The following is a 14,385-nucleotide window of genomic DNA, read 5'->3' as shown; positions in this document are numbered from 1 at the left end:
ATCATTTTGAATCTTCTTTTCCCGGCGCACTCGGGGGTCTTCTCAACACAGCCGCTGTGCACTGGACGGGAACCAGCGGTCTAGAGGAACCAGAGCCAGTTAAAGTCAAGCACAGCGTAGCAGAGAGAGGTGGAAAGAATGAGAGAGGAAAGAAAAGAGAGAGAAGGGAGAAGTAAGAGTGAGAGAAACATAAACGGAGAGAAGAGGGAAGGAAAGAACGGAGGAGGAAAGAGGAGCAAAAGGAGTGAAACAAAGACACACACACGCAGAAATACGTGCACACACGCACACATTTACATGAAACTACAAACGCACAAATTTGCAGGCACACGCACGTGTACACGCATGTCCGCACACACACACACAGACCCACACATGTACACATATACACACAGACCCAAGTGTGTACACATATGCACACACACATACACACAAGTGCACTCAATTCACTAACCTGTTTCTGGCTGGTTTCTTTCTCAGTGTGAGCTTTAGGTAGTCAGTGTAATATTTATCAGCCGGACACTGGAGAGGAAAGCAGAGTTTATGTGAGGAAAACTGCCCATTGCCAACACTCACAAGAGGGGACAATATCAATCAGCAACTCCCTGATATATTGGGGTGGGGGCAATGGGGCTTTCTATGAAAAACTGCCTCAGGACAATAACAGAGCCTAAAACCAAAAGAAAAAAAACATGCATTTATATAACGCCTTTGACGCGCTGGAATTCCAGTGCGGAATCGGAGCGGGTGAGAGGCTGACAATGGAAATGCCTGCTCGGGCAAGAATTCCCATTCTCGGGTCGAGCGAGGCTGTAAAATCCCTCCCACCGCCTCTGAACTTCTCAAACTGCCAGGGAAGCACTTACTGGAGTGACACGTTGTGCACAGCAAGATCCCACAAACTGCAATGTGATAATAACCAGACAGTCTGTTTCCAGCACTGCCCGAGGGACAAGATGTCAAACAGAACACTCCCGCTTTTCTCCACAATAGAATAATCGGATCTTTCAAGTTTATTTATTAGTAGGCTTACGTTAACACCACAATGAAGTTACTGTGAAAATCCCCTAGTCGCCACACTCTGGCGCCTGTTCGGGTTATTTAGCATGGCCAATGCACACCTAACCAGCACATCTTTCGGACTGTGGGAGGAAACCGGAGCACCCGGAGGAAACCCACGCAGACACGGGGAGAACGTGCAGACTCTGCACAGATGGTGACCCAAGCCGGGAATCGAACCCTGGTCCCTGGCGCTGTGAGGCAGCAGTGCTAACCACTGCGCCACCGTGCCGCCCGCCTCAGTGTGAAGTCTATGGCCAGCCCAACATGTCTCCCATTGTTAAGTTTGACACTGACCCGATGCCAGGGCAGGTTCCGTGACGTCTTGCCATTCCGCACCAGCAACAACAGATAAACGAGGCCAAGGAACGCCAGACACAAAAGCTGGGGAAGTATTCTCAGCAGCGAATAGTATTTGTACAACTGGACGGCCAAAGAAAACAATAAGTAGCAGACGTGTTAGTGATGGAAGCTTACAGAATAGGAATGGTTACAGCACAGAGAGAGGCCATTTGACCCCTCGTCAAATCCCTACAATGCAGAACGAGGCCATTCAACCACTGAGTCTGCACTGATTCTCCAACAGAGCATCTTTCCAGGGGCAATTTAGCATGGCCTATCCCCCTCATCTGCACATCTTTGGGATGTGGGAGGAAACCGGAGCACCCAGAGGAAACCCACACAGACACGGGGAGAATGGGAGGACTCTATTCAGACAGTGACCCAATTGAACCCGGGTCCCTGGCGCTGTGAGGCAGTAGTGCAAACCACTGTGCCACCTCTCTTTGGGCATTATTAAAGACAAATTATCATTCAATTTGTAATGAGGAAGCTGCCTTTCAATTATTTAGGGAGGCAATGTGCCACAATGATGGATAGTTACCCAATGGTAGCTACCCAATGGTAGGATGTGTGTGAATGTGTGTGCGCGAGACAGCATGTGTGTACAGGACAGCGGGTGCGTGCGGGAGAGCGCGTGTGCGGGAGAGCGCGCGAGTATGTGTTTGGGTGTGTGTGTGTGAGATGGGGGAAGAGGCATATTAAAGATCATGCGATGAAACCTCTTGGTCTACACCCAATAGGAGTTGGCATCCTGTAGGCTCCTTGAGAATAAAGAGGTGTTGGAAACTATGACGAGATGGGCTGCCTCTTCCCTCAGTTAATATTTGAGAAATAGTTTGGAGGGTTTGTTTTGCAATCAGGGCCTAAGCAGATTGGGATTGAATCAGTTCCCAGGGACAGTGGGGGCTGCTTTTATCCTCCCCAGAGATATGGAGAGAAAAGGATCATTGTACTGCGTTTCCACAGATCATTCCAAGTTGCAACAATAGCAATACAGTCCATGCAGTAATTGGGAGTCAGAAGAAATCTCAGATTAAAACTTAAGACAGTTGCATAAGCAAGAAAAAAAAAGGAATAAGTAAGTACCTTGGATGATAAAGGACATTCAACTTTCTGGCACAGCAGAATGCTGAAGTGTAGCCAGGATAGGAGGGTGCCAAACAGGTAACCCAGTTTACTCCTGACTGTCGCACATGCAAGAAGGGGATAGTATAGGGCCGGATAGTAAAGTAAGGCAGTGATCTTCCAATACTCTTTTAAAACAAAGACAAAAGAGTGCAAGTTAGGTTAGAGCAAAATATTAAAACTTTTATTTATTTATTAGTATCACAAGTAGGCTTATATTAACACTGCAATGAAGTTACTGTGAGAATCCCCTTGTCGCCACACTCCAGTTCGGGTACACTGAGGGAAAATTTAGCACGGTCGATCCACCTAACCAGCACATCTTTCAGACCATGGGGGGACACCGGAGCACCCAGAGGAAACCCATGCAGACACGGGGAGAATGTGCAAACTCCACACAGACAGTGACCCAAGCCGGGAATCGAACCTGTGAGGCTGCAGTGCTAACCACTGTGCCACCCGAATATGCAATAGATCTAAATGCTCCTCCATGTATTATCGATAACATTTACCACCCATACAGGCCACAGATTTTGATCTTTTTAAAGTTAACATGGTAATAAACCTGCCTCCAGCAAAAACATCCAGTATTCATGTGTAATGATACTGTGCCTTTAAGGAATGTATTTGTGTCATGTTTCTTCTGCAGAATTTTCTTAGCGGGCAGTTCTAAGTATTAGTGCCGCCAGGCAGTGGCACGGTAGCACAGTGGTTAGCACTGCTGCCTCACAGCACCAAGGACCCTGGTTCGATTCTGGCCTTGGGTCACTTCCCAATCTCATAAAACCACAGAATCCCTACAGTGCAGAAGGAGACCATTCGGCCCTTTGGGTCTGCACTGACTCTCCAAAAGAGCATCCTACCCAGGCCCTATCCCTGAAACCTCACGTATTTACCCCACTAATTGCCCTAACCCACAATCCTTGCACGCTTTAGCACGGCCAGTCCACCTAACCTCCACATCTTTGGATGCTAAGGGGCAACTTGGCATGGCCAATCTCCTAACCTTCACTTCTTTTAGCATGGCAGTACGTTGGCACAATGATTAGCACTGCAGCCTCACAGCGCCAGCGACCCGGGTTCGATTCCCAGCTTGGGTCACTGTCTGTGTGGAGCTTGCACATTCTCCCCGTGTCTGTATAGGTTTCCTCTGGGTGCTCCAGATCCCCCCCACAGTCCAAAGATGTGCAGATTAGGTGGATTGGCCGTGCTAAGTTGCCCCCTATTGTCAGGGGAACTAGTTAGGGTAAATGATTATGGAGATGGGGCCTGGTTGGGATTGTGGTTGGTGCAGACTCGATAGGCCGAATGGCCTCCTTCTGCACTGTAGGATTCTATGATTTTATAGTCTTAACATCTTTGGACACAAATCCACCTAACCTTAAACCAAAAGAGAAAACGCTGGAAAATCTCAGCAGGTCTGACCATCTAACCTGAACATCTTTGGACTGTGGGAGGAAACCGGAGCACCTGGAGGAAACCCACGCAGACACGGGGAGAATGTGCAGACTCCACACAGACAGTGACCCGAGGCCGGAATTGAACCCGGGTCCCTGGCGCTGTGCGGAGGAATGCTAAGCACTGTGCCACTCTTCAGTGGCAAATGTTCTGTGTCAAATGGCCACTTGCAAGTGACCTACAGACCTTTCTCGAGCACGAGGCACAGCGCCATGTTCTCGAGGACAGTTAGGGATGGCGATATGTGCAAGGCCTAGCCAGCAATGTCCACATTCCCGTGAGAGAGAGAGAGAGAGAGAGGTGTTAAAAATTGAGGCAAGATTAATGACTTTCCTGCATTTTCTACCTTGACACTGAAATCACAGAATGGGAAGAGTCCCATTAATGTCCCGGGGCAATCAATCTCCAGTCTTAGCCTGATGTGTCCTCGCGGTGGTGGGTTGCGGGGGCCGGGGAGGGGGGCACTCACTGAGGATGCGAGCAATAGTCTCCAGTTACCTTTGGTCTCCTTTGGGGATTGTGTGATGAAAGGTAAAGGGTCATCATCCAGGACCACCACGCACAGGGAACAAAACAGCACTCCAAACACGGCCGCAGCAATCCCTCGATGATAATCGTGCTCGAGGAAACCAACTGGACTGTAAATACGGAGCAAAATATTCACGTTAAAGCAGAATGCTTCAGGGAAATCATTCATGAACGTGGCTTTGAGTTGCATCTCACAGTGCAGGAGGCGGCCACGGGGCCCATCGCGTCCGCACCGTAAACAATCCCACCCAGTTCCCATCCCCGTAACCCTACCTATTTACCCTGATAGTTCCCCATAACCCTCTCCCGCACCCCCCCCCCCCCAAAACAGGGCAAGTTTAAAGGCACCTACCTAACTCTTGGAGTGTGGGAGGAAACCAGAGCACCCGGAGGAAACCCACGCAGACACGGGGAGACCATGCAGACTCCACACAGACAGTGACCCAAGCTGGGAATCGAACTTGGGTTCCTGACGCTGTGAGGCAGCAGCGCTAACCACTTCTAATAAAAAAACAGGGGTAAGGGATATGGGGTGGAGAGGTGGGTTTGAGACCAGGGAGCGATCAGCCATGATCCGATTGAGTGGCGGAGCAGGCTCGAAGAGCTGAATTTGCCAATCCCTGCTCCTAATTCCAATTTTTTTTTACTCATTCATGGGATATGGGTGTCGCTGGCTAGGACAGCATTTATTGCCCATCCCTAGTTGCCCTTGGAGGGCAGTTGAGAGTCAACCACATCGCTGTGGCTCTGGAGTCACATGTAGGCCAGACCGGGTAAGGACAGCAGATTTCCTTCCCTAAAGGACATTAGTGAACCGATGGGTTTTTCCGACAATGGTTTCATGGTCATCAGTAGATGCTTAATTCCAGAATTTTTTTTATTGAATTCAAATTCCACCATCTGCCGTGATGGGATTCGAACCCCGGTCTCCAGGACAGAGTTCCTAGATTAATAGTCGAGCAATAATACCACTAGGCCATCACATCCCTATGTTGCTATGCTTTAAAATATCCAGATCAATTAATTTGCTACTAGTATGACACTAAGGAAGAGAATGTTTGCTGACACGGGGATATAAATAGGAGGGAGGGTGTTACAGGGAGAGAGAATGAATAGTGATCTATTCACAGCTAATTTGGGATGGCACAGTGGCTAGCACTGCTGCCTCATGGCACTGGGGACCCAGGTTTGACTCCAGCATCAGGTTAGCTGGATTGACCATACTAAATTGTCCCTCCGAGACAGGGGGATTAGCAGGGTTACCGGGAAAGGGCCTGGGTGGGATTGTTGTTGGTGTAGGCTCGATGGGCTGAATGGCCTCTATCTGCAGGGGTTCTATGAACGCCCAACTTTTCCTGTTCTATTGACAATACCGAGAGTTTTACTCTCTGGGCACTTGGTTGAAAGGATTAGCAATGGCTATTTCTCCCCACAGAAGCTAGCCTGAGTATCCCAGCGTCCTGGAGTCCTCCAGATTGGGAGCAATGGGATGAGATAACATCGCAAACTTAACAGTCCTGTTGAGGGAAAAAGTTGGCGACATGCACACGTACTCAGTGTTCTATCCCAATGGAGGTTGGTGCGGGCAGAATTCCACACTTTAAGCATTTATAGTGAATCATAGAATCCGACAGTGCAGAAGGAGGCCATTTGGCCCATCGAGTCTGTACCGACCACAATGCCACCCAACCCCTATCCCCATTTGGTCATACACCTGACACTAAGGGGTAATTTAGCATGGCCAATCCACCTAACCTGCACATCTCTGGACTGTGGGAGGAAACCGGAGCACCTGGAGGAAACCCACACAGACACAGGGAGAATGTGAAAATTCCATACAGACAGTGACCCAAGGCTGGGAATTGAACCCAGGTCCCCTCCGGCACTGTGAGGCAGCAGTGCTAACCCACTGTGCCACCGTGCTGCTGTGAGGTCAGATTGTTTGCCCAAAGTGCCCAGGTACACATCAACCCCACCTCAAACCCAGTTTACAAAACAGCTCTGACCCCGGACAGGACTGGCCCACACAGCGAGTCACACCCCAGATTCAGCCTGGCACAGGGATTAATGCACCGAGTTGGATTCCGCAGCTTTACAAACAGCAGGAACTCTTAATGCGGGTTTAGTTGCGGGGATCAGTACAGAATATCGTGTTACACATGCAGAAAGTGGGGATTAGCCTAGTTTCTGCTTGGAGATCCAGGAAAGTTGCAAATCCCAATTTAATGAGCACTTACTGGCTGCAAAACCCCCAGTGAGACACAGGGCATTTCAGGGAAGGACAGAGATCGGAGAGAAAGTCAGTTCACGATTCAGACATTTATTATTTTCACAAGCGTTAGTATACAGTGAAAAGTATAGTTTCTTGCGCGTTATACAGACAAAGCATACCATTCGTAGAGAAGGAAAGAGAGTATAGGGGAAGGGGGGGAGCGGGGGAAGGGGGGGTGTGGGGGAAGGGGGGGCAGAGCAGAGCATGGGGGTGGGGGGGCAGAGCACAGTGTGGCGGGGGGGGCACAGCACAGTGCGGGGGGGAGGAGAGAGCGGGGGAGGAGAGAGCGGTGGGTGGAGGATCGGACAGAATAAGGACAAGAACACGTCAATCCAATGCCTTAGGGGGAGGTAAACCTGTGGAAATTTGTACAGTTTTGCAGTGAAGAGTGGATGAGCTAAGGCAGGTTCAGAAACAAAACTCTGGTGCTTGTATTCAGGAACTCCATGTCCCAGTTCTGAGGCTGCCTGGTAACCAGCTCTGTTACAGAGCAGCAGTAGCCAGAGTGAGAGCTGGAACAGGGCACAGACACACACACAGATACCTGAATAAACATTACTAAATAGGTGTGCTTTCAATACTCCCAGCGCACTTAATGCACTGACACCCAACCTCACAGTTTGACCTGAAGAAGGCCGAGTTTGGTTCATCCAAGGTTCAAGCACTGGGGAGGGGGAGGGGGGGTGGAACTGATCGAGAGCAGACACTTAACTGCAACAAACCAGGGGCTCCGCCGCAGCAACCCTTCCACAACCGTCTCCGCTTCACCTGGAAGGAGAGGATCACCAGCACGGCAAACTGCAAGAGAAAGAGGGAGAACTCACACACACACACACTGTCTCCCGGCCCAGCCTCTCACTGTCTCCTCACAGCCATTGCCTGAACGGGAGCTGCCTATTTAACCCCCTGACCCTTCCCCACCGTTCCACCGAGCTCAGAGAATCCCTACAACACAGCAAGAGGCCATTTGGCCCATCGAGCCTGCACTGACTACAATCCCACCCAGTCCCTGTAACCCCACGCATTTAATCCCTCTGACACAAAGCAGCAACTTAGCATGGCCAATCCACCTAAACCACAAGGAGACAGAACAGAATCAGTGCAGAACGAGGCCATTCGGCCCATTGAGTCTGCACTGTCAACAATCCCACCCAGGCCCTATCCCTGTAACCCCACATATTTACCCTGTTGACCCTCACACTAAGGGGCAATTTAGCATGGTCAAGCTATAAACCTTTGTCCAGAGGGGCAATTTTTTCACACAGAGGGTGGTGAGTGTCTGGAACGAGCCGCCAGGGGCAGTAGCAGAGGCGGGTACAGTTTTGTCCTTTAAAAAGCATTTAGACAGTTACTGACATTGTGGAGTTTGCACATCCTCCCTGTGTCTGCGTGGGTTTCCTCTGGGTGCTCCGGTTCGCTCCCACAGTCCAAAGATGTGCCGGTTAGGTTGATTGGCCGTGCTAAATTGCCCCTTAGTGTCAGGGGGACCAGCAGGGTAAATATGTGGTTTTACGGGGATGGGACCTGGGTGGGATTGTTGTCGGTGCAGACTCGATGGGCCGAATAGCCTCCTTCTAGATTCAATGACTTTCTCGCTGTGTCTGCGTGGGGTTTCCTCCGGGTGCTCCGGTTTCCTCCCACAGTCCGAAAGACATAATGGGTTAGGTGCATTGGCCGTGCTAAATTCTCCCTCAGTGTACCCGAACTGGAGTGTGGCGACTGGGAGATTTTCTTAGTAACTGCATTGCTGTGTTAATGTAAGCCGACTCGTGACACTAATAATTGGACTTAAAACAAAAACCCATCAGGGATTGCTCCACTGCAAATGGTGGAAAAAAGTTTACCGTGGACATAGCTGTAAATTAAGGGGTGGTAATTATAGGACGGATGTCAGAGGTAGGTTCTTTACTCAGAGGGTAGTAAGGGCGTGGAATGCCCTGCCTGCAGCAGTTGTGGACTCGCCAACTTTAAAGGCGTTCAAATGGTCAGTGGATAGACATATGGACAACATTGGAATAGTTTAGGTTAGAGGGTCATAAGATTGGTTCCACTGGTCGGCGCAACATCGAGGGCCGAAGGGCCTGTACTGCGCTGGAATGTTCAAATGGCTTGGAGGTTTCACCTCACTCTGAATCCCCGGCTCGCTTCAGGCCACACAGCTGACCTCAAAGGCATTAAACCGAAAGCTGAATCAAGTAAAAAAAGGCAGCAAACTTACGGATATACCTGCCGCACACATGTGATACAAATCAGCTGGGATGGTGGGGTCACAGGACGTTACGCTGCAGGACAAAGCACAACACAAAGTCATGAATCCAGATCACACAACTTGAGGGACAAAAACCGAAGTTAAGAGCAGAATCAAAATGAAAAACGCACTCTTCAGGAGGGGAGGTGGGCTCCAACCGATCATCGATGTACCAGTCAGTATAATCCAAAAAGTCGCGGTCGTCAATGTCCAGGGATTCATTGTGGGAATCCATTCTCCGCACTCGGTCAACAATTGTTGCTGTGATCCTCGGACTGTGGCTGCCTTACTGCTCAAAGTGCCTTGCACAGGAGGTCTGGATTAATGAGCTGAGCTGTAGGCTGCACAAGCTCGCACTGATGAATGGACCTCTCTCTCTCTCTCTCTCTCTCCTTCTCTTCCAAGTTGTGTTTAACACTTCTGGGACCAACTTCAAACAGAAATCATGCTGGGACACACACAGAGTTAAAGAGACAAACTTCATCATCCAAGTGAGTGGAACTGCAGAAATAAAGGTTTCTCTCTCTCACACACACTTTCACAAACACACACACACAAACATATTTCTACATACAAATACACACTCAAACGCACACACACACACACACACACACACACACACATGCGTTCTCACACACTTATGTTCTTATGTACTCACAAACGCATACACACACGTACACACACACACACACACGCATACACATACTCACAAACATATCCTATTAACAAACAAACACATACGTCCCACACATGAACTAGTTCAATAGGATTTCCTTCTCTGCTTAATGCTTCCCCAAATTTAAACGCAGAACAAGACAGAAATGCATCAATAAAATGCCACAAACAAGCCAATGAGACTGAGCTTGCAAGTGTACAAGGATTGTTACTCTGAAGGGATTCACACGGAAATGATTCAGCAATCAGTCAATATTTTAAGATTGGTGAATTAGTTCAGTAATTATATATTAGATAGCTTAGCTGTTTCAGTATCATCATAGAAGCCCTACAGTACAGGGGGCCATTCAGCCCATCAAGCTTGCACCGATCACTGGCCACGGTAAATTTCCCCTTAGCGTCCAAAGATGCGCAGGTTAGGACTGCTGCCTCACAGCGCCAGGGACCCGGGTTCGATTCGCAGCTTGGGTCACTGTCTGTGTGGAGCTTGCAAATTCCCCCTGTACCTGTGTGGGTTTCCTCTGGTTGCTCCGGTTTTCTCCCACACTCCAAAAGACGCGCTGCGTAGTGTCCCTCAGTGTACCCGAACAGGAATGTGGCGACTAGGAGATTTTCACAGTAACTTCATTGCAATGTTAATGTAAACTTACTTGTAACTAACAAATGAACTTAACTGGTTGAGTTTGTGGGTGAGTTAGCCAGGCTAAAATAGAGGGATTGCGGGGATAGCAGTGAGGGTGGGGTGTTGCCTGGGTGTAATGCTCTTTTGGAGAGTTGGTACAGACTCGAACGGGCCGAACATCCTCCTCCTGTGCTGCAGGGATTCTATTCCTTATTTTATAAGTGGCTTCGCTTCAACCGGGCTGCAAAGAACTTATTTTTTTGGTTTACATCCAGTTCAATCCAATCAAATTCCAATTCAAAGTCTCAGCAAGTTGAGACATTCCCGATCCAAGCTGACACGACAGGGCGCTCAACCTCCTGTCCTGGGCCTGATCTCCGTGATCCAAGCTGATTGGGACAAGCATTGACCCTTCTCCAAGGCTTGATCTCATTTGCATCTTCGCCAAAAGGCCGAGACGCCGCTTTAGAAAATTGGTTCAAATGAAACCTCAAGAATTCAACCAAGTGCAGGATGTCGACACTTGATCTTGGCCAAAAGGCCGAGAAGTGATATGCAATGGTCACAAGAGGCTCTACATAAATGCAATTTCCTCCTGTTTCCGTTGGCACCTTGTGAACATTTTTGGTGAGGATGTGTAGACGCAAGCACCAAGCTTTGGGCAACGCAAGTGCAGCAGCAGCAGTATAACTCCGCGCTGCTAACTCACCCACAAACTCAACCAGTTAAGTTCATTTGTTAGTTACAGGTAAGCTTACATTCACACTGCAACAAAGTTACTGTGAAAATATCCGAGTCGCCACACTCCTGTTCGGGTGCACCGAGGGATCCTCACCACCACGTCTTTTGGACTGTGGGAGGAAACCGGAGCACCCGGAGGAAACCCACGCAGACACGGGGAGAATGTGCAAACTCCACACAAACAGTGACCCGAGCCGGGAATCGAACCTGGGTCCCTGGCACTGTGAGGCAGCAGTGCCCTTGGTGTTAATAGCAGTAGTGTACAAAACAAGGAAGTCTTTTGATCTGACTGATTGAGAGAATGCCTGGAGGATGAAGACCGTAGATAAAAACCCTGCTTTATATACGATTGACAAGTCATAGGTAACTGTAGGACAGAGCGGGATAAAACCGTCTGTGTTCAACAAAGGGAGAGGAATTGGCCTTTCAGGATTGCTGGCCTCATACTTGGTCAAATGTGAAACTAATTGGCCTGTTTAACAAGGGGGAGAGATGTTGTTCTGAGTACTGATTTCATCTGCTTAACCAATTAAGTAAAAAAGACCAACAATTATACATTGCAGGAAGGCAAACAGGCCATTCATCCCAAATCATCTATTCACACTCCATGTGAGCCACCTTCTACACAGTAAGAAGTCTCACAACACCAGGTTAAAGTCCAACAGGTTTATTTGGCAGCACAAGCTTTCGGAACGCAGCCCCTTCATCGGGTAAGTGACTCACCTGATGAAGGCACTGATGGCAGTGGGGAAGAAGTTATTCTTGAGTCGGTCGATACCTGACCTCAGACTTTTGTATCCTTCTCCCGGACTGGGTGCCTCTACGTGAATGCCTCACCTGATGAAGGAGCAGTGCTCTGAAAGCTCGTGCTACTAAATAAACCTGTTGGACTTTAATCTGGTGTTGTGAGACTTCTTACTGTGCCCACCCCAGTCCAGCGCCAGCATCTCCACATCATGGCTATCTTTTACACCATTAGCCCCTCTTTCTGGACCGTTCTCCTGCATGTAATGCCCCTGCAGATTGGCACACAAAATTCTCGGTCAACATTCTGGTGTCGCACTATTGTTAATGTCACAAGTAAGGCTTACATTAACACAGCAATGAAGTTACTGTGAAAATCCCCTAGTCGCCACACTCTGGCGCCTGTTCGGGTACACTGAGGGAGAATTTAGCATGGCCAACGCATTTAACCAGCACATCTTTCGGACCGTGAGAGGAAACCCATGCAGACACGGGGAGAACATGCAGACCCCACACAGTCAGTGACCCAAGCTGGTAAATTGAACCTGGGTCCCTGGCACTGTGAGGCAGTGGTGCTAACCACTGTGCCACCATACTGCCCTACCTAGTTCCACGCGGGTAGCGATGTGAAGAGTGAGGCAGTGTCTGTCCTCTCAGGCGAATGCATTAAAAGCCCCCCCGCTTTGATGAAGCCTGGCAGCTAGCATCAACTAACCTTTACAGATGCAGTAAGAAATGACACAACACCAAGTTAATGTCTAACAGGTTTATTTGGAATCACAAGCTTTTGGAGCACTGACCCTTCATCAGGTGATACATCATACAGGTGTACCATAGAAAGCATTCTTTCTGGTTGTATCACAGCTTGGTCTGGGCTCCTGCTCTGCCCAAGACCGCAAGGAACTACAAAGGGTTGTGAAAGTAGCCCAATCCATTATGCACACCATCCATTGACTCTGTCTACACGTCCCGCTGCCTCGGCAAAGCAGCCAACATAATTAAGGATCCCACGCACCCCGGACATTCTCTCTTCCACCTTCAGGAAAAAGATAAAAAGTCTGAGGTTACGTACCAACTGACAGACAAACAGCTTCTTCCCTGCTGCCATCAGACTCTTGAATGGACCTACCTCGCATTAAGTTGATCTTTCTCCACACTCTAGCTATGACTGTAACACTACATTCTGCACTCTCTCCTTTCCTTCTCTATGAATGGTACACTTTGTCTGTATAGCGCGCAAGAAACAATACTTTTCACTGTATGTTAATACATGTGACAATAATAAATCAAATCAAAAATCACCAAAAAACAGATTAATCCACAGTTGTCATGATTTGTCAATTATTTAGTGTACAGAAAGGGAGGCGGCAGCATAGTGGTATTGCCGCTGGATTGATAATCCAGAGACGCAGGGCAAGTTCTGGGGACCCGGGTTCGAATCTTGCAATGGCAGACGGAGAGATTTGAATTCAATACATTATCAGGAATTAGAAATCTGATCCTGGGGCGTTATGATGGCACAGTGGTTAGCACTGCTGCCTCACAGCACCAACCATCCAGATCTGAAACCAGGTCCCCAGAAAGGGAGGAAGTGGCATTGCCACTGGATTAATAAGCCAGAGACCCAGGGGAAGATCTGGGGACCCGGGTTCGAATCTGGCAATGGCAGATGGTGAGATGTGAATTGAATAAATATCTGGAACTAAAAGTCTAATCTTGGGGCAGCATGGTGACACAGTGGTTAGCACTGCTGCCTCACAGCGCCAGTGACCCAGGTTTGACTCCCGGCTTGGGTCACTGTCTGTGTGGAATTTGCACATTCTCCCTGTGTCTGCATGGGTTTCCTCCAGGTGCTCCGGTTCCCCCCCACAGTACGAAGAGACGTGCTGGTTAGGATGCATTGGCTGTGCTAAATTCTCCCTCAGCGTACCCAGACAGGCGACTAGGGGATTTTCACAGTAACTTCATTGCAGTGTTAATGCAATCCTAATTGTGACACTAACAAATAAACTTTAAAACACTTTGAGACATCCCGGGCTTGAGAAAGGCACTAGTGGTTGGTGCAGACTTGATGAGCTGAAGAGTCTCACTCTGTTCTGCGTGATCCAATGACCCTACCGGGGCAGCACGGTGGCACAGTGGTTGGCATTGTTGCCTCACAGCGCCAGGGACCTGGATTCGATTCCTGCCTTTGACAACTGGCTGTGTGGAATTTGCACATTCTCTCTGTGTCTGTGTGGGTTTCCTCTGGGTGCTCCGGTTTCCTCCCACAGTCTGAAAGACATGCTGGTTAGATGCACTGGCCATGCTAAATTCTCCCTCAGTGTACCCGAACAGGCACCGGAGTGTGGCGACTAGGGAAAATTTTTTTTTTTTTATTTGATTCGATTTATTATTGTCACATGCATTAACGTACAGTGAAAAGTACTGTTTCTTGCATGCTATACAGACAAAGCATACCGTTTATAGAGAAGGAAAGGAGAGAGTGCAGAATGTGGTGTTACAGTCATAGTGAGGGTGTAGAGAAAGATCAACTTAATGCGAGGTAGGTCCATTCAAAAGTCTGATGGC

At 48.8% G+C, this 14,385-nt stretch overlaps 1 protein-coding gene across 4 annotated transcripts in view; it reads right to left on the bottom strand.

Annotated features, from left to right (window-relative positions):
- The window catches only part of stra6 (signaling receptor and transporter of retinol STRA6), a 47,475-nt gene that overhangs the window by 19,132 nt on the left and 13,958 nt on the right, over window positions 1-14,385 (bottom strand). For all 4 annotated transcript variants that reach the window (XM_080216138.1, XM_080216135.1, XM_080216137.1 and 1 more), the window contains exons 2-8: window positions 9,164-9,480; window positions 9,003-9,066; window positions 7,497-7,582; window positions 4,483-4,622; window positions 2,488-2,654; window positions 1,357-1,482; window positions 455-522 (exon numbers count right to left, since the gene is read on the bottom strand). In XM_080216138.1, coding sequence (XP_080072264.1) covers window positions 455-522; window positions 1,357-1,482; window positions 2,488-2,654; window positions 4,483-4,622; window positions 7,497-7,582; window positions 9,003-9,066; window positions 9,164-9,267 — 755 coding nt within the window. In that variant the 5' untranslated portion in view covers window positions 9,268-9,480. The remainder of the gene's footprint in view (window positions 1-454; window positions 523-1,356; window positions 1,483-2,487; window positions 2,655-4,482; window positions 4,623-7,496; window positions 7,583-9,002; window positions 9,067-9,163; window positions 9,481-14,385) is intronic.

Source organism: Carcharhinus amblyrhynchos, chromosome 32, assembly GCF_965287045.1.
Source record: "Carcharhinus amblyrhynchos chromosome 32, sCarAmb.v2.hapA, whole genome shotgun sequence".
Classification (NCBI taxonomy): Eukaryota; Metazoa; Chordata; class Chondrichthyes; order Carcharhiniformes; family Carcharhinidae; genus Carcharhinus; species Carcharhinus amblyrhynchos.
Note: the sequence above shows the minus strand (reverse complement) of the source record. Positions and strands in the feature narration are given on the sequence as shown.